Here is a 22,869-nt window from a genome sequence, read left to right as displayed (position 1 = left end):
CTTTTAAAATTGTTTATTTTTTTTAAATTGATTTCTGCAGGCAGTTATAGTAGGGTTTGGTATAACCAGCAAGCACTCCTGTGTGTGTCTGAGAACGTGTGTGGGGTATGAGTGTGTCTGGTGGAGGTCTGTGTGGGACGCTGGGTTTCCTCTTCGCTTCCGGCTTCTCGCCACACACGGGCCACCAGCTCGCGTTCACCAGGGAAAGGAAAGATTCAGTTGAGATGATAAAACTCATCAATAGAAGCAATTTTTTTCTCCCCGTTTTTCTTTTAAAAATGTTTTTTTTTTTTTTTTTTAATTTCCATTTTCCCCAAGGTTCTCCAAAAATGGCTGAGTTAATTAGAATCCCTTGGCTGTGTGGTTTGTCTGCCCCCGAGGGACCCCGTCGTGGGGGGTCGGGGCTGGATGGGGGGCGCAGTAGCTGCCCAGGAGCGGCTTGTCCGGCTGAGGGTCTTTGCGGGACACCCTGGTGTGTCCTGGCCCTGGGGACTCCCTCCAGAGGCCGGGGCCGTCCAGCTGGTCCTCTCCTGGGCCCTCCCGGGCCTCCCCCCGTGTGCTGGGCAGGTGGCAGCGAGGTGGCCCCGCGGCCGGTGCGGCTCCTCCCCGGGGGGGCGTGTTCGTGGGGTGCGTGGGGGGGGCCGGGCGGGCGCGGGTGCCACCTCGCCCGGGCTTAGCACCAGTCGTCGTCGTCGGTCTCGCTGTAGGTTTCGTGCAGGCCTTTCCGGGAGCCCGGCCCGCGGGGCCTGGCCAGTCCGTGGGCCGGGTAGTAGCCGTTGGGGAGTCGCCGGCCGTGCCTGGAAGGCGAGGCGCAGGCCGGGCCAGCGGCCCGGGGAGTCCTGGGCGAGCACGCGTGGCGCGCGGGGGGCGGCGCGTCGTAGGCGGCGGCCCGGGGCTCCTCCCCGCCGCCGCCGCCGCCGCCGCCGCCGCTGCCCAGGCCGTCGGGCTCGTCGTAGTCGGAGCCCCGGTAGTAACCGTGGTGCCGGGGGACCGGGGGCCCCTCGGCCGCGTGCGCGCCGGACGGCGGCCACCGCGCCCCGCCGTGGCGACACGCCCTGGGGGACTCGCTCCTGGCCATGCCTGGGACCCGCCGCTCCATCGTTGGCGAGCGGCTGCTGCCGTGGCCCCCCGTGGGCGGCCGCTCCCCGGCCAGGGGCTCAGCCGCGGGGCCCGGGTACCTCCGCGGGCCGCTGGGGGCCGCCCGGCTTGGCCGCACCGCCGGCTGCTGCTGCTGCTGCTGCTGCTGCGGGGGACCCGAGCCGCCGGCCTTACGGATCACGGGGGAATAGGACACGTGTGGCCGGGGGGTGGAGGGGGTCTGGGGGAGCTGGCGGCGTCCCCGCCGCGGAGTGCTGGTACCAGATGTTGAGGGGGCTGGGCTTCCACTTACGGAACTACTGCCCTACACGAAAATTGAAACAAAGGAAATCAAAAAAAAAGATACACCAAAATCAACCAGGAGACGGGAGGAGACACAGAGGACGGGAGGGTGAGGACCGAAGGAAAACCAAAGGACAGGAGAGGCACCGGGAGGAGAGGGGGACACAGGACATTCGAATGGAAAAAAAAAGGAGAAAAGCAACAGCCACAGGGAGGATGAGGGCAGGAAGAGGCGGAGGAGGACGGGGCGGGGGGTGGGGGTGGGGTGGGGGGGAGTGGGAGAGACAAGGAGGGAGGGGGAAGTCGAAAACCAACACAACAAAGTGAAAAGAGAAATGAGAAATGGAGTTTTGTAAGTTTGGGGGTTAAAATAGCAGAAGTTTAAAAAATTACTCACAGGCGTCCAGAGGACAGAAATCATAATCGAAACAACAACAGAAAAAAAACGGAAGCCGGGTTAAAGGAAAGCAAGAGGCAGCGGGGCAGCCAGCGTGGTCATGAGTTGTAAAGACTATGCTGGCCGGAAACTCAAAACGTGATCCACAACCAAAGAGGAAGCAGCTGCGGGCAGGGAGCGGGTGGCAGGCGGGCAGGGAGGCTGGGGGTGCAGAGTGGGGATCCAGAGTGGCAGGGGGCAGTGTTCACCCCTGCCCGAGCCCAACCCCCTGGCTTTGGGAGCCCACTCCATGGTGGACAGGCTCAGAGGTCACAGCAGCAGTGGGGACCCTGCCCAGAGTGGCTGTGGGGTGTAGGCCCCCTCCTCTCCCGGGTCCCAGGGGCTCGGCTCAGGGGTACCTCCTGCCACACCCACCTGCCGGTGTGCCATGTGCTCTCGGCCCTCACTGGGTGAGCGGGACCAGCGCTGGTCCCGGGCCCGGGTCCGGCCGTGGTCAGGCCGCTCCTGGGCGTAGCGCTCCTTGTCTGGGGGCGGGGGGTGGTGGTGGTGGTGGTGGTGATGGTGCTGCCGATGCTTCCGGTCCTTGGGCCGGCCCCGCTCCTGGTCTCGTTCCTTTGATGGCAGGTCCCCAGACTGGGTGGTCATGCTCAGGTCTGTCCCCAAGCCTGGGCCAGATGGGGTCAGACAGATAAGACAGATGGCTTTGAGGGAGGGGTGGCATGGTCTGTGCACGTGGGAGGCTACCAAGGGGGTCTGTGGGCTCTAGAGAGGGGCACCTTCCCCTGGACCACCCTGGACCAAGGGTGGCCTGGTGGGTGTTGGGAGGGGGGTCGGTCCCCAGGTTCTGAGCAGCAGCTGTCAACACTTGGTCCCTTTGGTCTTGTCCAAGCCTTTCTGTCTTTTCTCCTTCAGTGTCTACCCCACTCTGCCTTCTGTCCTATCTCCCCTCCTCTGTCCCCTTATACAGCCTCCGGTCCCTGGGCCCTGCAGGGTGACCCACCTGTGTCCACGTCCGTGTAGCGGCCCAAGGAGCGCTCGGAGGCGCGGTGGCTGCGGTCTCTGCGCCGCTGGTGGTGCCGCTGGTTCTCTTCGGGTGGCACCCTCTCCAGGGAGTAGTCGTCCAGGCGCCGGGCCTTGGGGCCCAGCACGGAGGCCGAGCGCTTCATGGGGCTGGTGTCTGAGATGGTCTGGGGGGGGGACAGGCCGGCAGACCGGGGTCAGCGGCTGGCACCAAGGAGTCCCGGTCTGTCCTGCCCCATCGGCCACCAGTGACTGCGGTGTGACCGTCCAGGGGCGGGGTCGGGGTGGGGGGCGGCCATGGGCCTCAGGTCCTGATCAACCAGAGCTCCAGGACTCCTCTGTCACCCCCCAGGCTCATCCTGGGTTCTGGCCAGGAGGCCCCATTCTATCCACCTCCTGCTGGGACAGGCAGGCCGACTGAAGGGCAGAGCTTCCCCCATTCCAAGTGCAAAGCTGGGCGCCCCGGGGCCCTGGGCAGCACGGGCCGGCACTCGCCCTGCCTGCTCTCCAGGGCGGGTGAGGAGCCTCTGCCTCTCCTCGCTGTCAGGCCTACACGCCCAGGGCCAGGCACCCAGCTCACCGTCCTCCTTGGCCAACTGGGCCTGGACTTCTCTGACCACCTGAGTCTGGCCTCCGTAAGGAGCCCTTGAGGGGCTGCCCTGGCATTTGAGGCCCCGAGGGACCTGCTCTCCTCATCCTTGGCCTGCAGCCTGGGGGCCTGCATGTGCTGCACCCACTGGGTCCAGCTGGGTTCTCTGTGGCTCGGAGAAGGGAGGAGGAAGACGGGGCAGATGTTGCCCAGGGCCCGGCCCAGCTAAGGGGGCAGTGGTACTGCCCGAGGAAAGAGTTTTAAGGAACACAGGGCTGCGGGACCAGAGGTTCAGGGGTGGTGTTAGGGGAAAGAGCCCCTGAGAAAGTGGGCCAGGCAGGGCTGCAGGTCAGACTCCTTGGAACGATGGACCCCCTGGCTTGGGGGCTCTGAAGAGAAGGGGGTGGTGGAGAGGGAGGGAGGAGGGGGGGCGGGGCAGGGTCACTCCTCCAGGGCACACGTGGGGCACACAGAGAACACAACACATGAGGATGGGGCTCCACAGGGGGGAAGGGGGAGGGGGTGCAGTCTGCAAAGAAAGGGTGGGGTCCGAGGACAGGGAGAGATGACAGGACTCCCACGAGGGGGGGTGGGCGGGAAGAGGGGGCCGGAGCCCAGCTGGGCGGCGGGCGGGCGCGGTACATACACTGAGGTTATTCCCACGTGGCCGGCCCCTTCTCCTCTGTCACAGCCCCACGGGATGGTGCACACAGAAAAAACAGAAAGAAGGAAATAAATATAAAAGCTGAGAGGGAGAGTGGAGAGGTGGTAGATGGAAGAGATGCCAGGGTCGGGGAGAGGAACCTGAGGGGGAGGAGAAGGGGGAAGGAGTGAGAGGTTAAAGTCCCCGGTGGTGTGTGGGCGACCCCAGGCCCAGCCGGTAGTCCTCCCATGAGCACAGAGGAGACAGACAGGAGACACCACAGACAGATGGCAAAGGCACGAGACCAACAGATGGGACGGCGTGGCTGCAGGCCCCTGGCCCTGAGCTTTGCCTCATGCAATGTGCCCCAGCCTTGGCTCTGCTGACACTCAAAGCTTTGGGGAGGGGTGGCCGTCGGCTGGCTTGTCCCACCCATCTTCTGGGGCCCAGCAGCTCAGTCCTGCTGGGTGGGTGGGTGGGGGTGGGGGCCCGTCAGGATGGGGCTGGGTAGCCACATGCAGGGTGAGTGCCTCCCGCCCAAGTTCCCAGCAGTCAGAGGCCAGGCCCCTGGGTGACCCTGGCCCAGCCAGGCACAGCACAGCCTCCCACCCCGTGCAGATGTCACGGCACAGCACACGGGCAGCCCGCCACCGTCAGACACGCCGCCCCGCCTCTCAGGCTGGGTGGGCAGCCAGCCATGCTTCTGGCTCTGGCCCCTCTGGCCCCGTGGGCCTGGGGCAGTGGGACACCCCCCACCTCCAACCCCCCGCCCACCCGAGCCCTGCAGCTGGGTAAAGCAGCCACACGCAGGCACACATCAGGCGCACACACACCTGCTCCTCCCCGGCGGCCCCCACAGAGACTAGACAGACAGACGAACCCCAGCTGCCCCCGGGCCCACCCCAGACTCCGCCACCAGGTCCTAGGACCTGCCAAGTTCCCCAGAGCGTGCGTGTATACGAGCACACACATCCGAGTATGTGCGAGCGCATGTACGCGTGCGTATGTGTGTGTATGAGTGTATATTCTTGATTGCAGCTCTCACCTGGGCCAGACACATCACCTCCCGTACCCCCTCTGCAACCTCCACACCCTGCGGCCTCAAGTACCCCCAAACGGGGCAGAGACAAACCACCTGGCGGTGGCCACGGTACCCTGCCCCAGGGGAACCTCGCCCCCTCTCAGCCCTCCGTCAAGGAGGACCTAAGAGGACCAGGGCCTCCAGGGGCTCCAGGTGTGGCCTGTAGGGGCAGTGGGGCCTGCACACTGCTGCCGAGGGTGAAGGACGCCTGCCCAGCCCTGGGTCCCTGGGCTCCGTGGGGAAGCAGAGACTCCAGAGGCCAAGTGCAGCCCCCAGCATGGTGGGTGAAAGCCCTCACCTGGTTCTCGGCGGGGAGGCGGGGCATGGAGGTGGCCCGGGCCTGGCCCTCCATGGGGAGGTAGTGCTCACTGTCGGAGTAGCCGTCTCTGCCCATCTCTCGCATCTCCACAGACTGCGGGGCAGATGGCGAGGCCGGGTGAGCCCCAGGGCCTGACACGTGGACCCCGGGGGTGGCCCAGTGTGTGCGGAGCTGCAGGTGGGGGGCCCAGACCCCTCCTTCTTGTCCTGCCCGGGCCTGGGAGCCATGGGGGCGTGGGGGGGTATGGAGGCACCTGAGAGTTGGGCTGGCTATTGGGCATGTCCGTGGGGGGTCCTCGCTCCGGGCTCCACGTGCCCGTCTTCTGGAACATCTCCTGGGCCCGCTGGGTCACCCAGGATGGGCTTTCCTTCATGCCGCTTTCGTGAGCCATCCTGTGTGGGGCACAGAGACCAGGGTGGTGGTGGGCACTCCGGGGGCTTTCACACCTGACAGGCACCCCCGTTCCCCTGCCTCCTGGCCAGAGGGACACTCACAGGCCTCCTCCTGGGTCCAGCTGGGTGGAGGGAAGGGCATTCTGGCCGGGCGCCCCCTCCTGCGTTGGAGATGGGGGCTCCATGCGCTGGAACATGAGAGGTGTCCGGTTCTGGGGAAGCAGAGAGCAGTGTGTGTGCACAGGGTGGGCGGGGACAGGGGACAGGTGGAGGAGGGCGCCCCAGGCTCAGGCTCTGGTCAGGGCTGCCGCGGTGAGGCTATGGAGGGTATGCTTAGCCCACCCCTGGGGTGAAATCCCAGGAGTCATTCTTGACATGCCCCCCCACCCCAAAACGCACACACACTCAGGTCTGATCCATCAGCTAGTCCTCAAGACTCTTCCAAATCCATCCATAACTGGATCACTTCTTACCACTCCACAGCCCACATCCTGGTCCGGCCTCATCAGTTCCGGCCTGGACCAGTGCAGTCGCCTCCTCTCAGGTCCCCCAGCTCCAGCCCTTACCCCCCACGGCCACTAGAGGGCACCTGTGAACACCTGCATGAAGTCACTTCCCTCCTCTACTGAGGAGCCCCCATGGCTCCCACATCACTCTGAGCAAAAGTCGAAGGCCCACTAGGCCCTGCATAATCTGTCCTGTCACCTCCCCACCCTTGTCTCCTCCCACTGCCTCTTGCACACTCTGTTCCACCATATCGACTTCCTTGCTGTTCCCTGAACTCAAACTCATGGTCCTGCCTCAGGGCCTTTGCACTGGCTGTGCCCTCTGCCTGAAACACTCTCCCCCTAGGTATCTGCTTGGCTCCCTCTCCTCTTCCTTCAAGTCTTTCCTCAGATGTCACTTCCTCAGCGAGGCCTCCCCTGACTACCCCTTTCAAATCACATTCCTTCCCCTGCCCCCGATTTTTCCCATGGCACTTAGCATTTTCTGCAATGCTATGTAATTTAATCGTCTGTCATTGTTGGCATTCCCCCAACTGGAAAGTCTGCTCCACAGGGATTCTGGTCTGCTTTGCTCACAGATGCACCCCCGGAGCTGAGAACCATGCCCGGCACACAGTAGGTGCCCAATAAGTGTTGATGGAGCAGATGAGTTAATCCAGGCTACGTCTCCTTGGCACTGTCCTACTTCTCAGTGACCTGCCTTGGAGCCTGGCCTCATCCCACTGTTCTGGTTGGTCCTCATGGTGACAAGGAAGCCACTGTCTCCCAGCCTGGATGTCCCCAGAGCGATGGACATAGCAGGGCAGGGCCATCAGGGCTGGGGCCATACCTGCTCCTCGCGCATGGCCTGCAACTTCTTGGCCTTGCTTTGCCGGTAGTACTCCATGATCATCATGGCTGCATAGATCTTCCCCACCGTCAGGTCCGTGGCTGGGGGCACAGGGTGAGCTCACTGTGGGTGGGGGCCCCTGTGTGCACCAGCCCTGCCGTCCCTGGACCTCCTCTTTCCCTCCCCCTCCATCCTGGTGGGACAGAGCCCGAGGCCAGGCCGGGCCTGGCTCTTACACTTGTGAGGGGTGACCAGCAGGTCCAGCGTCTTCTGGGACAGGTTGGGCCAGATGGCCATTATTTCCTTCCGCAGCTCAGCGTCCATCTGTTGTTTGTCGGCTCCGCCTGTGGGTGGGCACAGAGAGGCATCAGCCAGTCTCTGGGGCAGCCGCAAAGCCAGTGGTTCCTGTCGACCCAAGCTCTGGGGTCCTGGTTCCCAGTGGGTCGCCAGTGCCCTACGGGCCTGACCCAGAGGAGTCTAGTCCTCAGCAGCGCCAGGGCCTTCGAAAGACCACGCAGGGGACAGTCCAGCTTCCTGAGGGGCCGACCTGATTCCCACTTACCAGCTGCGTGACCTGGGTGTTAGTCTACCGTGCTGTGTCTCAGTTTCCCCATCTTCCAAATGGGGATGACGGCAATACTACCTGCCTCACTGCATTGTTTGAAGATCAAAATAGTTAATGTACAGCATTAGGACGGTGTCTGCAGTAGGGAGCCTGGGGTAAGCCTCAGGGAGCAGTCCTGATAGAGGACGTTCTCCCTCAACCGAGTATCCCCTCCTGTGAATGCTGACCTTGGACAGAGCCAAGCCCTGGCCCCTCACTCCAGCCATGGTGGTCATTAAAGTTCTTTGGCAGCAATTCCTGGTCCCTCCTGCCCGAGTGCACGGGAGTGTGGTCCTTCCTGGCCCCTGGGGTTGACCAGGGCCATGGGACGAGTTCTTGCCCATAAGGTGTAAGCAGGGTGAGGCCCCGCTTTGGGCATTAAATGGGCAGTGCAGGCCCCTCCTGAGTTCTCATTCCCTCTGTCACGGAGGCTGGTAATGTTGGGGACAGTGGTTGCCCCCTCACGCCTGGTCCCTAAGTGACTGATTCACAGAAGCCCCTGCTGACCCCGGAAGTTCCCACATAATGGAAGTGGGAAGCGAATCTTTGTTGGTTCAGGGCCTTGGGGCTGTTTGTTACAGTAGCACATTCTCATCCATTCTAACTGATACATCAGCTTGGCCCTTGCTTCTACTCGCTGTTTCACAGCCCCAAACAGGGGCTATTCTAAACATTTACCAGCTGGTAGGAGAGGGACATTGATGACAGAGCTAGAGCAAGGGCCTGAAGGATCCCTGCTGGACCAAATATTAACCCTGTGGTTGCTGGATTATGGGAGGAGATCTAGGGGAAGGGCAGGAGCCGGCTGCCAGCCAGTAGAGAACTACTGCAGTGTTTAACAACCATCCACAGGGGCCTGTGGCTGAGTAGCTGGACCGCCCAGACAGCCTCAACATCCCCCTTTGCCTCCATTCCCTGTCCACCTCTTGTCGCCCAGCATCTACCGTCTTTGTCCCTCCTTCTCCCACTCCTCCATTTCCCGGGCCCAGCCCGGAGCTCCCTCTGGAACCCCTGCCCAGCTTCTCCTTCTCAGCAGATGTGGGTCAAAGCACAGACATCTGCCAGGCACTCCGTGGAGCTTTCACTCATCTTCCCCCGTGTGACTCTGGAGATGGATGCCTTTATTTTGAGAAAAATCCTTCAGAAGGGCCTTTTTGCAAGTCAAGCTCAGATCCTGTTCCAGAGTGATGATATGGAGGCGGTGGGAAGCTGAACTTCCTGGACCAGTGTAATCGCTTCTGCCAGGTCGCCTTGCTCCTCCCACAGCCACCAGAGGGCGCCCAGGGACACCTGCATCAGTCACCTGCCCCCTTCAAGGCTCTCACCTCACCCAGGGTGATCCCCCGAGTCCACAAGGCCCTGCACGATCCGCCCTCATCTCCTCTACTTTCCCCCTTGCTCACCCTGTTCCAGCCACACCAGCCTCCTCGTTGCTCAGCAAACACGCCAAGCACCGTCCTGCCTCAGGGTCTTTGCATGGGTTGTTTCCTCTGCCAGGATGGTTCTTTCTATCTATGTGGTTCCCTCCCTCACCTCCTTCAGGTCCCTGTCCAAACCCTTAATCAAAGAGGTCTTCTAGCTGTCTCCCAACCTAAAACAGCCGCCCCTCCTTCGATGCCTTTTTCCTGCTTTATTTCTCTGGTCTTTATCATCTCATGCTATTGTTCACCACATCACCACTAGGGGGCACGGTCCACAGTCTGGTCTCTTTTCGCTGCTGGTGGTTGCAGGGTCTAATGATACAAGGGACTGTGGTCACTGGAGCCGACCTGCATGGGTGTAGGGGTGATTGGCGGGCCTGGACACAGGTTGGGAAGTTGTGGGAGATCCTTGGGAAAATCATCCGTGTAGCTGGGTTCTCAACATACTTGACACCAACCTATGACAGTTTTTTTTTTTTTTTCCTCTAGGGAAGCCGTTGGAATTAATAGCTAAGTCTCTTGTCCACTGTAGCTAAGTGAGGTGCTTGGGGTCTCTGTGGGTCCTTCTCAGAGACATGGGAAGGGAAACAAGAGAACATGACATTCTTGTGAAAAGTCACTTTCTCCTGACAGCTTACATGTTTCCTGTTTCTAGTGAAGAAAAGGAAGATACCTATTGTTATGGACTGAATTGTGTCCCCCGCTCCCCCGGATTCATGTTGAAGTCCTAACCCCCAGTGTAACGGCATTTGGAGATGGGGTCTTTAAGGAAGTAACTAAAGTTACATGAGGTCATGAGGGTGGTCCCTAATTCAATAGGACTGGTGTCCTTATAAGAAGAGAGAGATAGACACCAGGGATGCACATTTCCCGGGCCCTGGGGAAGGCCATGTGAAGACATAGCAAGAAGGCGGCCATCCGCAAGCTGAGGAGAGAGGCCTCAGGAGAAACCAAACCCACTGGCATCAGAATCTTGGACATCCAGTCTCCAGAACTGTGAGGAAATACATTTCTGTTGTTTATGCACTCAGCCTCTGATATTTTGTTATGGTGGCCAGAGCTGATTAAGATACCCGCTCTTGGCATCTGAATTAGGTAAGGTCAAGGTTTCTCACCCTGTCAGCACTTGAGGCTCCATCATTCTTGGTTGTGGGGTTGTCCTGTGCATTGCAGGGTGTTGAGTAGCACTCACTTACCCCAGTCCTGACAACAAAGCCTGTCCCCAGACATTCCCAGGTGTTCCCTGGTGGATAAAACTGCCTCCAGTTGAGAACCACCTTAGACTCTTTCTGCTTTAATTCACTGGGAGATCTTGCATTCAGGACTGTCGTTCCCATTTAAATAAGGGGAAAGTCCTTAGGGGATTTCAAGGTGGCCCTCCCCTGGGGTCATGAGATCTGCTCAAGGCCACATCTCAGCTTTACTCCTCCTCCAGGTACAGAACTGTTAACACCGGGGTTCCCAGGGACAGAGGGCTCCCTGGTATTCAGGCATCAGTCCCCCACAAACCAGTTGTGTCCCAGAGTTTATCGCCCGAAGGGTCCTCCCCTCTCCCACATCACTCTGCACACCTCTGGTGAACGTTCTCTGTGGCAGGGTCTGTTCCGTGCACCCTGAGACATTCAAGCAGCATCCCTGGCCCCTACACACCAGTTACCGTGAACACCAGCCCTCTCCCAGTTGCGACAACCCAAACTGTCTCCAGACATTGCCAGTGTCCTCTGGGGGCAGAATTATGCCTGGCTGAGAATCCCTGACTTAGGGTTTAACCCCTGACCTGGATCCACAACCTCTGACCCTGCTCTTTCTTTTCCATAACATGTCCCGCTTTTGAACACGTTACATATCTACTTATTGATCGTTGCCTGTTTATTTGTTGCCTCTTTCCCCACAGCCCCACAAGGGCCAGAGGTTCGTCTGTCTTTCACTGCCCCATCCCACGTGCCAAGGACAGAGCCAGGCACCCAGCAGGTGCCCAGTGGACGTTCTCATTCAATGAGCTGATAATGAAGGCAGGTCAAAGCCCTTCAGCTCCCACCAGGCCACCCCAGCACCTTCCAGGCCCTTGCAGAACTCGCCTCCAGACAAAGCCTGGTCTTTGAGGGTATTAAAGGACGAGACAGTGGCCTTTTGGCTGGTCAGCCACGTGGAGCCCTGAAGGAGAGTCCAGGCTGGCCCGGACTCAGGGAATGCTGGACAGCTGTAGAGATTCTGCTACTGGCTGGCTGAGGCCTCGTCTCTTCTCCACACAACCGTCCACTGCTGTCCACAGCTGTTAGCACGCAGGTGGCACAGTGTTTATAAAGCTCTCCCTGCAGGCTCTCAGCAGAAGCCAGAACGTTAGCTTGAGGCTGGGGAGTTTTAAAAAAACTTTTATTTTATATTGTAGTATTTTTTTTTTTTTGTCCACGCCGAGTGGCTTGTGGGATCTTAGTTTCCCAACCAGGGATCAAACCCCAGGGCCCTGGCAGTGAGAGCGCCAAGTCTTAACCACTGGAGCAACAGAGAATTCCCTGGAGTAGTTGATTAACAATGTCGTGTTAGTTTCGGATGTACAGCAAACTGATTCAGTTATACATATACATGTATCTATTCTTTTTCAAGTTCTTTTCCCATTTAGGTTATTACAGAATATTGAGCAGTTCCCTGTGCTATATTGTTGGTTATCAATTTTTAATATAGCAGTGTGTATATGTCAATGAGGCTGGGGATTTGGGATTTTGATGTGTTAACTGGGTTTACGTTCGTTCAGGTAGGTGGCTGGCTCTGTCCTCATCACCTTCTGGTTGGGGTGGGGAACAGGAAGGCAGTGGGGGATGAAGGGACACAGCCCAAGCCCCTTGGGGGAGGTTTCAGGGATCCAGACACAACGTCTAGAAGAAAAAGAAACATGACGACAGAGGATTTTTTCCCCAGGCAAGAATGAGATTCTTTCGGGAGGAGAGAACAGAGGGGTGAGTGGGAAGGAGAAACAGACAGAGAAGAGGAAGGACAGACACAGAAGGGACACAGATAAGACAGATAAGGAGACACAGAAGGAGACACAGAAGGAGACAGGTAAGCAGAGGGACCCGCTCTCTTTCTCTCCCAGCTAAGATGGGCCTCACAATTTTTGAAGAATCTGAAGAATCACTGAGGTTAATCCACTCCTCCATGTTAACCCCTGCCTGCTGGAAAGGAACTCAGTGTGTTTAGAAGCAAATTCAGTGTTGAAAAAAGTGTGTTGTACTTTCAGCTGGCCTGAGACGTGATTCTGTTGAAATGGCTGTGATGGTCAGCACTGTTAGAACTGTTGTCCCCAAGCTCTCGGTTGAACTTCCTTGACTCCAGAGCTGTGCCCCATGGAACTCTGGGAGGTGACAGGACGGGGAGGGGTCCCTGGCTCACAGATGCTGGGGGCATGACCCTCTGGGAGCTGAGTAGGGTCTGCGGTATGAGTGACAATGCCAGCCAAGTGGCAGGCACATCCCCGGAGTCCTTGAAATCCTCACGTGGGGAATCTGGTGAGTGTCCTAAAGGCTGGACTTGCTAAAGTCCCACAGAAGGGGTTCTTTTTTTTAATATATATATATTTATTTTACTTTTGGCTGTGTTGGGTCTTCGTTGCTGCGCGCAGGCTTTCTCTAGTTGTGGTGAGTGGGGGCTACTCTTCGTTGTGGTGCATGGGCTTCTTGTTGCGGTGGCTTCTCTTGTTGCGGAGCACGGGCTCTAGAGCACAGGCTCAGTAGTTGTGGCTCACGGGCTTAGTTGCTCTGCGGCATGTGGGATCTTCCCGGACCAGAGCTTGAACCCGTGTCCCTGCATTGGCAGGCGGATTCTTTTTTTTTTTTTGCAGGTGGATTCTTAACCACTGCGCCACCAGGGAAGTCCCACAGAAGGGGTTCTGTGCCATAAGAGACAACTCAGCAGGTCTGGGTTGTCCAAACCTTGCACATTCCAAAGGAATGACTGGTTCTTTTTTTTTTTTTTTTTTTTTTTTGCGGTACGCGGACCTCTCACTGTGGTGGCCTCTCCCGTTGCGGAGCACAGGCTCCGGACGCACATGCTCAGCGGCCATGGCTCACGGGCCCAGCCGCTCCGCGGCATGTGGGATCCTCCCGGACGGGGGCACGAACCCGTGTCCCCTGCATCGGCAGGCGGACTCTCAACCACTGTGCCACCAGGGAAGCCCCAGGAATGACTGGTTCTTGACCAGCTCCTGGAAGATAATGTCTAAGTCCTAGAGTGTCATGCCTGATAAGAGTGTTTTTGTTTACCTGGGGGCCTTGGGCCAGGCCAGATGGTTTATCCTAGCAATGTGATTTATGGTGGGGGCCTTGAGTCATGTGGTATCAGCGTGACCAATAGAGGGGCTGGAGGCTGAGCAACTAAGGTCAGCCAGGCTTACAACGACCAACTCCCAATAAACACGCTAGACACCAAAGTTCAGGTGGGCTTGGATGGTTGGCAGTACCGCATACATGTTGTCACACAGCATTGCTGGGAGAAGTAAGCAGTGTGCATGTGGCTCCACTGGAAGGGAGTGGAAGCTCCCTCTTGGTCTCTCCCGGACCCTGCTTCATGTGCCTGCTTCCTTTGCAGATTTTAATCTGTATCGTTTTGCTGTAATAAGCCATAACTGTTAGTAAAACAGTTCTGAGTCCTTCTAGCGAATCACTGAGCCCAGGTCTTGGGTTATCTTCAGACCCCTGAACACAGGTCCCCAGAGGGAAACAGCAGCTGGGATTCAAAGGCATTATGTACCAAGAGTAGGTGCACTGTTAGACCCATTTTACAGAGCTGTGGCAGGCAGAAATCTAAAGTTGCTCCTTCTTTCCCAGCAAAATTCTGGTTATTCAATCAAATGCTTGGGACTTCCCTGGTGGTGCAGTGGTTAAGAATCCGCCTGCCAATGCAGGGGACACTGGTTCAATCCCTGGTCCGGGAAGATCCCACATGCCACGGAGCAACTAAGCCACAACTACTGAGCCTGCGTGCTACGACTACTGAAGCTTGCATGCTCTAGAACCTGCGTGCCAAAACTACTGAGCCCACATGCTGCAACTACTGAAGCCTGTGTGCTGCAACTACTGAGCCCACGTGCTGCAACTACTGAAGCCTGTGTGCTGCAACTACTGAGCCCACGTGCTGTAACTACTGAAGCCCGTTTGCCTAGAGCCCATGCTCCGCCACAGGAGAAGCCGCCACAATGAGTAGCCCATGCACTGCAATGAAGAATAGCCCCCACTCGCTGCAACTAGAGAAAGCCCACAGGCAGCAACGAAGACCCAACGCAGCCAAAAAAAAAAAAAAAATTAAATCAAATGCTAGTCTAGGGACTGCTATGAAAGGACTCTGCAAATGTAATTAAAGTCCCAAGTCAGCTGACTGTAAGCTGATCTGGGTGTGTCTGACCTAATCAGGTGATCCCTCTAAAAGCAGACCATTTTCTTTCTTTTTTTTTTGCGGTATGCGGGCCTCTCACTGTTGTGGCCTCACCCGTTGCAGAGCACAGGCTCTGGACGCGCAGGCTCAGTGGCCATGGCTCACAGGCCCAGCCGCTCCACAGCATGTGGGATCTTCCCGGATCGGGGCACGAACCCGTGTCCCCTGCATTGGCAGGCAGACTCTTAACCACTGCACCACCAGGGAGCTCCAGACCATTTTCTTGGCAGCAGAAGAAGTTAGAGCGATTTGGAGCACATAAAGAATTAGATACATCCCTGGGAGCTAAGTGTAACCTCTGGCTAAAAGCCAGAAATGAAACAGGGACCTCAGTCCTACAGCCACAAGGAACTGAATTCTGCTAACATCTAAAGGAGCTTTGGAGTAAATTTTTCCTCGGAACTTCCAGAGAAGCTCTAGAGAAGGTGGCCTCGCCACCTTGATTTTGGCCTTGTGAGACCCTGAACGGAGAGTCCAGTTGAGTCCACCTGGACTTCTGACCTACATAACTGTGAGCTAATAAGTAGGTGTGTTTTAAGCTGTTAAATTTGTGGTCACTTGTTACATGGCATAGCTAGCTAATACATGCACTGAGGCTCAGAGAGGGTGAAGTCTTCTGCCAAGGTTTACAGTTGAGGACAGGGAAGGTAGGTGGGCAAGGTGAGTCCACTTTCCCACGTGATTACAAGAAAGCTGCTGCTCACACTTCTGCTTCCTCACCTCCCTGGGTTGGAACCTCCACCAGCTTCAACCATGCTGATGAGCAAACAGTCTGGGGCAGGCAGTGCCACAACGCAGACAGAACCTGGGCCCCTGCTGGTCATGTGCACCGAGATGCTTGGCAAGTCTGGACCACTTGCCTCTGACTTGTTGCATGAGAAAGAAACTTACACTGTGTGCCAGACAAGTGGCACTTATGCTGTCCCCTGAGTCTCGGCCTCCTGATTCTTTCTCACTCCATTTGGGTGCACCTCCTGCTCTCTCTACCTTCATCTGCATGTTTCCTGGCTCTAATAATGTCGTCCTCAATGTGCCCCACCTCTTCACTGGGCACTGTCCCACTGGAAGCTGCTGGTCTCCTTCCCTGAATGTCCCCACTCCGAGCAACTTCCAGTCTTGTCTCCTTCTCCCCCTCTTCTCCCCAGGGCCCTGGAAAGAACATGTGTCCCTAAAGTGCAGCCTTCCTTCCTCATAGCCTCCTAGGGGCTTCAGCTGGGTGGAGTCCTGGCCTCTCTCTTCAGCCCCTGATTCCCAACCCTCTTCTGGACGATGGACACAGCCCTCCACCAGCTACTCTCTCAACTTCCTTCTCTCTGGTGACGCATGTGCTGCTCTCTCTGCCCTGCTGTCCCGTCAGCTGCCAAGTCACATCCGCTCTACCGCCAGGCCTCAGAAACCCACTCCAGGCAGGAGGGCCATGACCCCTCCACCAGAGCTGCCCTGGTCAAAGTGACCAGTGGCGACCTGGCACAAGATCGCCTAGTCACTCTTGGTCCTCATCTTTCTTGGCTGCCGGGCAGCACCTGACACACTGGTGACGCCTTTTAGGAGCCTGAGTTGCCTTGGTCTCCACCCACCTCCCTGGCCACCTTTAATGCTGGGGTGGCCCCAAGCTCAGTCTTCGGGGGTCTGTCGATCCACTCATCCCCTTGGAGAGCTCGTCCAGTCTCCTGGCTTAAAAGCTGCCAGCATCTGACGCCTCCTGACTCTACATCTTCAACACAGCCAGGAAGACTCATCCCCTCACTTCCTTCAGAACCTTCTCGGGGGGCCTCCACCAGACGTGTAAGTTGGAGAGCCTCCTGCCTAGCCACCATCTTCATGTGTCACCTCCAACACCAACCTCCTGCCCTCCCTTTGCCCCAAACCTGCCCCTGCTATCTCTTCTGTCTCAGGGCACGGCAGCTCCATACTTCACGCACCGGGGCTCCAACCCCCGGGAGTGGCCTCGTTGCCTCTTCCCCTCACCCCCCACATTCCACGCATCAGCATCTGGTCCTCTTGACTCCCAGGAAATATCCAGAATCTGAATGTTCCACATCCCCTCCTTCCGAGCCACCATCCTGTGTTCACGTGAGTTATATCAGGCCTCCTCCTAGCTTCTCTCCACTGTGGTTAGAGGGAGTAGGTGCCTCCTCTGCTCTCGAGGCTGCTTGGTGCCCCCATGAGCAGAGCGCAAGTCAGTTCAACATAGCCCCAGGTGGGGGGAGGGGCTCTGCACCCGCTGGTCCCTCTGTCTGGAGCGCTTTCCCCCCAGGTATCCATGTGACTCCTTCACAACCTCGTTGGGGAGGCCTCCCCCCCCACTGGATGTGTGACTGCATCCTCCAGGCTTAGAGCGGTGTCCGGCACACAGGAGGGAAACTCTCAGTATTTGCTGAGCAGGTGAATGGCTGAGCCCTCCGAGGCCCTGCCTCCATCCACCCTGCCCCACCTCTCTGCTCCCGTTCCTGCCCTTACCCTTGGCGATCTTGATATCCAGGGCTGTGCGGATCAGAGCCATGAGGGTAGAATTGAAGTGGACGGTGTTGTCATCGGCAACAGGCAGATCCATCCGCAGGAGCCTCTACAGAAAACCAAAGGCAAGGGCAGTCATTCCCAGGCACCCCTCCCGGATCCCGTGAGCCAGACCCACCCTACCCAGGGAGCCCCAGGAAGAACTCTGAAGGCAGCGGCTAGGGTGCCCCCCACCCTCAGGTTACCTGTCCCGGTGTTCCATTTCCTCATTGCCCTCGGTGGCTCCCTCAGGGAGGGCACTGGGGGCTCTCCTATGCTGCGGAGCCCCTGCCCGTTCCTCGCCCGCCTGCTGGACCCTAGGGCTGGCATTTTCAGGGTTGGCCCACATCCTTGCCCTGCCCCAGAGTTCTTCTGGACAGCTCCGTTCCATTCTGACCCCAAAGAAGAAGAGTACAAGCCAGATCGCAGCAGGCATGCAGCAGCCAGGCAGAGGGGTCCATTGCCGCAGCCGCCGGGGGCGCCGCTGGCTCTCCACCCCCAACCCCTGGCTCGGCCCAGACCAGACCAGATGGCCACAGACCGCATCATTCCTCCGAGAAGCGGCAGGCAGGCGACTCCCCCTGCTGATGGGGCGGGCCCCTCGCGCAGCACATGCAGCGAGGCCATGACACACAGAACAGCGGACAGGGGCGCATGCAGACGGAATCTCGAGACTCATTCATAGCTCCGTGGAAAGTGTATCTCAGGGGCATTTCCGGATCTTGGCTCTCTGTGCAATGGCAGGGGGAAGGGGTGAGGGAGGTGTTCCCATGGCCCAGGGAAGAAAAGATTCCCTGTATCCCAGGCAGGGGCTCTGTCCCCCATGCTTGGTGGCGTGGGAGAGGATGCTGGGCTAGTGTGTACCAGCCCAGGCTGAGGTGGCACGGAGATGGAGACTGATGTTCACCAGAGGATTCAGACACGGGTCAGCAGGAAACACAGAGTTGGAGATGGCGAAGGGGATGGCAGACTCAGAGCCGAACACAAGAGATGGGTTGAGGCAGGGTGGGGAGGGAGATGGTAGACAGAGAAACACATACACACTGGGCCACTGTGCACAGCTGTGCAGGCTGTGCACTGCACAAAGGGCTCCCCATCTTAGAAATCATGGACTTGTGTATTTAAATGACAACTTCCCAGCCGATAGTGGAAAAGTGTCTTGCTCTCCCCACATTGGTGGATTCCAATTGTTTTCCCACAGACAAAGTGTTCTGTGCAAAGGATGTTCGTTTCAAATTTGCACAAAGGTGCCTTATGGACCCGTGGCGGCCCTGCACAGAGACCAGGAAGGGAAGGGCACTCTCTCCCTCTCTCTTGCACACGCTCACACACACACCCACACTCAGCCAAGGAGAGACCAAGAGAAGGACAAAAGAAAATTAGAGAAGCGACAGGTACATGGTAGTAAGGCTGGTGGGGCCATCTCCTGGTCTCGCCTGGGAAGGAGGAGTTCATGGAGGGAAGAGGACGAGGAATGAGGTTGTGGGGAGGTGGTTACATGAGGCAGGAAGAAATGGGATGGACAGAGGGGAGGGAGGACTCTTGTAGACAGAGGAGGCCAAGGTGGATGGGTGAATGGAATGATGGGACCATTTTTTGTTTTTGGGAAGGGCTGACTGTAAAGGTCATCTCTGAACTTCTAGTGGATGAGTTAGGGGGAACAGAGCATCTGTCCTTGGGTGCCAAGGGAGATTCCGGGACGGGGTCTAGAGGGGTGGCCCGGCCCAGCCGCCTGGCGGCTCCTTCAGCCAGCATGCACCACCCCCCAGGTCGGCCATGGTGCCTGCCCGCCCCAGGCCCCCGCCAAGGCAGCGTGCATGGCCTGCATCAGGGTGCCACGGTCCAGGGGTCCAGCTGCGGCCCGCCTGCCCACTCTGGAACAATGGAGAGGCATGTTGGGGTGTCTTGGAGGGAGATGGGTGGCTTAAGGACAGGAAGACTGGGGAAGCAACTCCAGGGGGGAGGCAGGGGAGGAGAGGCTCTGGGTGCTCCCTGGGAAATCTTGGATCCCCCAAGGCCCTAGGTCAGAGATCAGCTTCAGGTGTGTGTGTGGGACCGTGAGACCTGGGGGCTCAAGATACAAAAGATGGGGTCCAAGCCCCTCCCTGCAAGGCACCTGCCCAGGTCTGGGCATGGGGGCCGCTCTGGGCTCATTGGCGACCCCCACCTCCCAAAGGGTGTCCAATTTGGTTCCTGGGGGACCAGGTGCGAGGGGACCTGGGGGCTCCCCTCACCCTCCCCCCGGCGTGTCGGCCATAATAGAGTCTCAAAACACCAAGACACACTGATCAGAAAGGACGGACACAGTATACTGCTTAGAATCAAGGGATGGTCATGATCCATTTACTCAAGGAGGAAAGGGGAAAAAAAAGGAAAAAAGAAAAAGAAAAAAAAGAACAGTAATGCTGGAAAAAGAGACTCGGCTGGTTGTTCCTGGTCAGCACTGAAAAATCCCCAGTGCCCGGACATTGGTGGTCGGCAAGGGTTAGACTACCTTGTAAGCCACTCTGGCCGGACACTTCTTCCCCAGACCCAGGGGCGGAGACATGTGTCTCAGCATCTGATACATGTCCGGGTAAGGCATGCGGCCCCTGGCAGCACCGAAAACAAAAACGGGGGTGGGAACGGAGAACCAAAGGAAGGGTGGGTGGAGGGAGGGGAAGAAAAGGAAGGAAAAAAAAAAAAAAACAACCAAAAAAAAAAAAAAAAAACAAAAAACCAAAACAAAAAAATCACACGAGCCGAAAAAATAGAGAGAGAAAGATGCAGAGAACGATAAAATAGGTATTTCAAATAAATGGAAAAGAGGAGGGAAAAAATGGAAGAGGTAATTAAAAAAAAGATTATTTCACTGCTTACGAGCAGGGAGAGAGAGAGAGAGAAGAGAAAAGTCAGATTCACTTTTGACTCTGGGCTATGGTTCTGGTGGAATGTGGACGGAAGTGGGGGCTTCTCACTTGGAAGCAATGCTTTGGTTCAGTGTCATTTAAAAAACTGGGTCAAGTTCTCTGGTTTGGCTGAGGCTGGTCTCTGAGGGGGCCTAGATGGGGAAGAGGGGCCAGGGCAGTGGAAGGAGGGCTGGGGGCTTTGGGAGGCGAAGGGTGGAGGAGGGGAGAGTGGAGGAGATGGTGGGGGGGGGGTCAATGCAAAGTTACAGTCCCCCCGGATGTGTCTGATTTGGGGTGCCGTTGAGACCCCGGGATGGGCAGCTTCAGCTAAGAGCAAGCAGAAATGGCTGAAGGGAACGGAGAGATATATGTTCCATGCTTCATCAAGTCTATGTGACTGCATTCTGTTGGCTAAGTTTTCTAGTTTAGTGCAAAAGAGAGAGATGGCTCTGTTTTTAGATTTTATATATATATATATATATATATGAAATATATATATTGAAGAACCCCAAGCCACACTCATTCCATGGATGCTAGCAGGTTTTAGTGGAAATCAAACCTTGCAAGCAACCCTATGAGGACATTTCTTGCCTAAGCCGAGAGGGGGAGATATTACACGCAATAAACTGTACATATCCTTATAATGAATCCGACCGCTGAAAGGAGAAGAGAGGGGATTAGTGGAGGCACGGGGTTAAGCTGCGTTCACACTGGCTCCCCGTGCACACAGTGAGGTCATGATGCCAGGGGCTGGGGACCCCCTGGCTTAGAGTAGGGGAGATGTGGGATGAGTGAAGGTCCCTGAGATGTTCCCAGACACTCACAGACCCTGGGGCAGAGGGTTTCATTTGGAGTGGGCTGGGAGCTCTGGGCTGGGGGAACCTCCCCCAGGGCTCTCTGTGTCTCCCTCTTCCACAATCTGGATGGGCTACACTGGGGGCTGGGGGGGCTCGTGGAATAGAGGACAGGGGGACAGCATCCAACTGCTGTGACCTAAAATCAAAAGAGGAAGAGTTAGGAACCAGCTGAAAGTCAAGCCCCAGCCCCGCAGCTCACCCCAGCCTCTTGGTCTCATGGAGGGTTGTCCGGGGCTGAAAGAATGGCGAGGATCGACTCCACCCCACCTTCTTCGTGAGGCTCCCCTCTAGTGTTCAGGTTGCTGAGGGCCCCCATTTAATGCTTTCTCAGGCCCCAAGCTCAGCCTGAACTAGAATCCTCAGTTTGTGGTTGGTGGGCTCTGAGCATCCTGCAAGGGCTTGGTGTTGAGCAGGCACTCAATACACTTGAGCAGGGTGGAGACCACCCTTGGAAACCATCACCTGTCAACCAGGAGGGGGCGCTCTTGTGCCTACGGAGATGGGAGAGCTCACTCCCTTCATGACCATGAAGATGCAAGGACCACCAAGGTTCTGTGTCCTCTCCCCTGGCCTTGTGTGACCACCTGCTCCAGGGTCCTGGGATCGCAATGGGAGCTGGGTTCCACCACTCTGATCTGGCAGCCAATTCTGTCTGCCAAGGGTACTAAACCAGCCCTTCTCCCCATACCGCCAGGAGAAATGAGGCTGAGAGGCCTCTGGCTTCCTTCCTGGGGCCTGGATAACTTGTCCTCACCATCTGGAAGCCTCACAGTGGCGGGGGCAGGAGAGACTCATAGGAGGTGAACTCATGGTGGATCCCCTCCCTCGTCTCTCAGAAAACCTGGGGTTTGGGCAGCAGTGGTACCCAAATCATTTAATCCAGGATGTGTGAGGGTGTTGATTCTCATCTTTTTTTTTCTAGACTGATCCTCCTGAAATCCCTGCTGGCTCTCCAGGGAGCCAACACCCCAAGGTCTGGATCCTGACCTAGACTGTGCTCCAGTGCCAGAGAAAGGTGGGTGATGTGGCTGGAGGATTTGGGGTGACTGCTTACCACGCTGCGGGGTCGTACTCGGCCCAGACACGCACGTACTCATCCAGGTGGTGGGGACCCAGGATGGAGGAATCTCGGGTGAGGTACTCAAAGTTGTCCATGATGACAGCAACAAAAAGGTTCAGCATCTGTGGGGACCCCAGGGGCCAAGATGGGGTGGGGGAGAGGGAGACACATCCAAACACATATACACAGAGGCCCAGAGGGAGAGAGGGAGGGAGATAAAAAATGGGAAAAGGGTAGTCAGAGAAAGAGATGGGGGAGATAGAGGAAAGACACATGCCCACAGAGGGAGCCCAGAGACAGAGAGATGGAGAAATGGAGATGGGGGAGAGAGACAGAGACAGAGATAAAGATGGAGACAGAGAAAGATACAAAGAGATAAAGACCAACAGTGATGGACAGAGACAATCAGAGGGAGAGGTAGAGAGGCTGTGTTAAATAGAGGCCAACACCAAGGGGACCACCATGACCCCAAATCCTCCCACACCTGACCCCCAATGGGCCAGAACCCTGTCATGTTTCCATCCTCAGCATAAAGTAAGCACTCAGCAAATATTTCTTCGATGGATGGATGGATGAATTTTCCTGCATTTGTCTACATCTTGTAGCACCTTGTCATGTGCTCTTCTAGCCTTTAGCACATGGGGTGCTTGCATCAGTCTTGCCTTCAGGCCTTAGTAAATGCTGCTCCCTCAGTGGACATCATTTTTCTCCCTTTGGATAATGGCATCTGGGGAAACCCCTGCCCTTATACTTAGATGCTGTTGTTGGGTGTGGCTGGCTTCACAGGTGGTGGTCACATGACCTTGTGATTGGTTAGGGAGGGGTACATTACCCAAGGTGGCCAATGAGAGCCTTCCTTGGGATTTTTGCTGGCACTCTGGCAGCCATCTTCCCTTTATAGGGAGAAAGTTTGAGAATAAAGCCAGTGTGAAGGAGAACAGCAAAGAGGACAGGGTCTGCTAT

At 57.1% G+C, this 22,869-nt stretch overlaps 1 protein-coding gene across 1 annotated transcript in view; it reads right to left on the bottom strand.

Annotated features, from left to right (window-relative positions):
• Positions 1-281: 281 nt before the first annotated feature.
• CACNA1A (calcium voltage-gated channel subunit alpha1 A) overlaps positions 282-22,869 on the bottom strand; it is a 312,111-nt gene continuing 289,523 nt past the window's right edge. Inside the window, exons 38-49 of the mRNA XM_032627805.1 lie at positions 21,901-22,028; positions 19,596-19,692; positions 17,066-17,171; positions 7,393-7,500; positions 7,157-7,257; positions 5,924-6,033; positions 5,683-5,821; positions 5,409-5,522; positions 4,033-4,068; positions 2,778-2,964; positions 2,192-2,442; positions 282-1,402 (exon numbers count right to left, since the gene is read on the bottom strand). Of these exons, the coding sequence (XP_032483696.1) occupies positions 674-1,402; positions 2,192-2,442; positions 2,778-2,964; positions 4,033-4,068; positions 5,409-5,522; positions 5,683-5,821; positions 5,924-6,033; positions 7,157-7,257; positions 7,393-7,500; positions 17,066-17,171; positions 19,596-19,692; positions 21,901-22,028 (2,106 nt within the window). The 3' untranslated portion in view covers positions 282-673. The remainder of the gene's footprint in view (positions 1,403-2,191; positions 2,443-2,777; positions 2,965-4,032; positions 4,069-5,408; positions 5,523-5,682; positions 5,822-5,923; positions 6,034-7,156; positions 7,258-7,392; positions 7,501-17,065; positions 17,172-19,595; positions 19,693-21,900; positions 22,029-22,869) is intronic.

This window comes from Phocoena sinus, chromosome 3, assembly GCF_008692025.1.
Source record: "Phocoena sinus isolate mPhoSin1 chromosome 3, mPhoSin1.pri, whole genome shotgun sequence".
Lineage (NCBI taxonomy): Eukaryota > Metazoa > Chordata > Mammalia > Artiodactyla > Phocoenidae > Phocoena > Phocoena sinus.
This window is presented reverse-complemented; position numbering and strand designations above follow the sequence as displayed.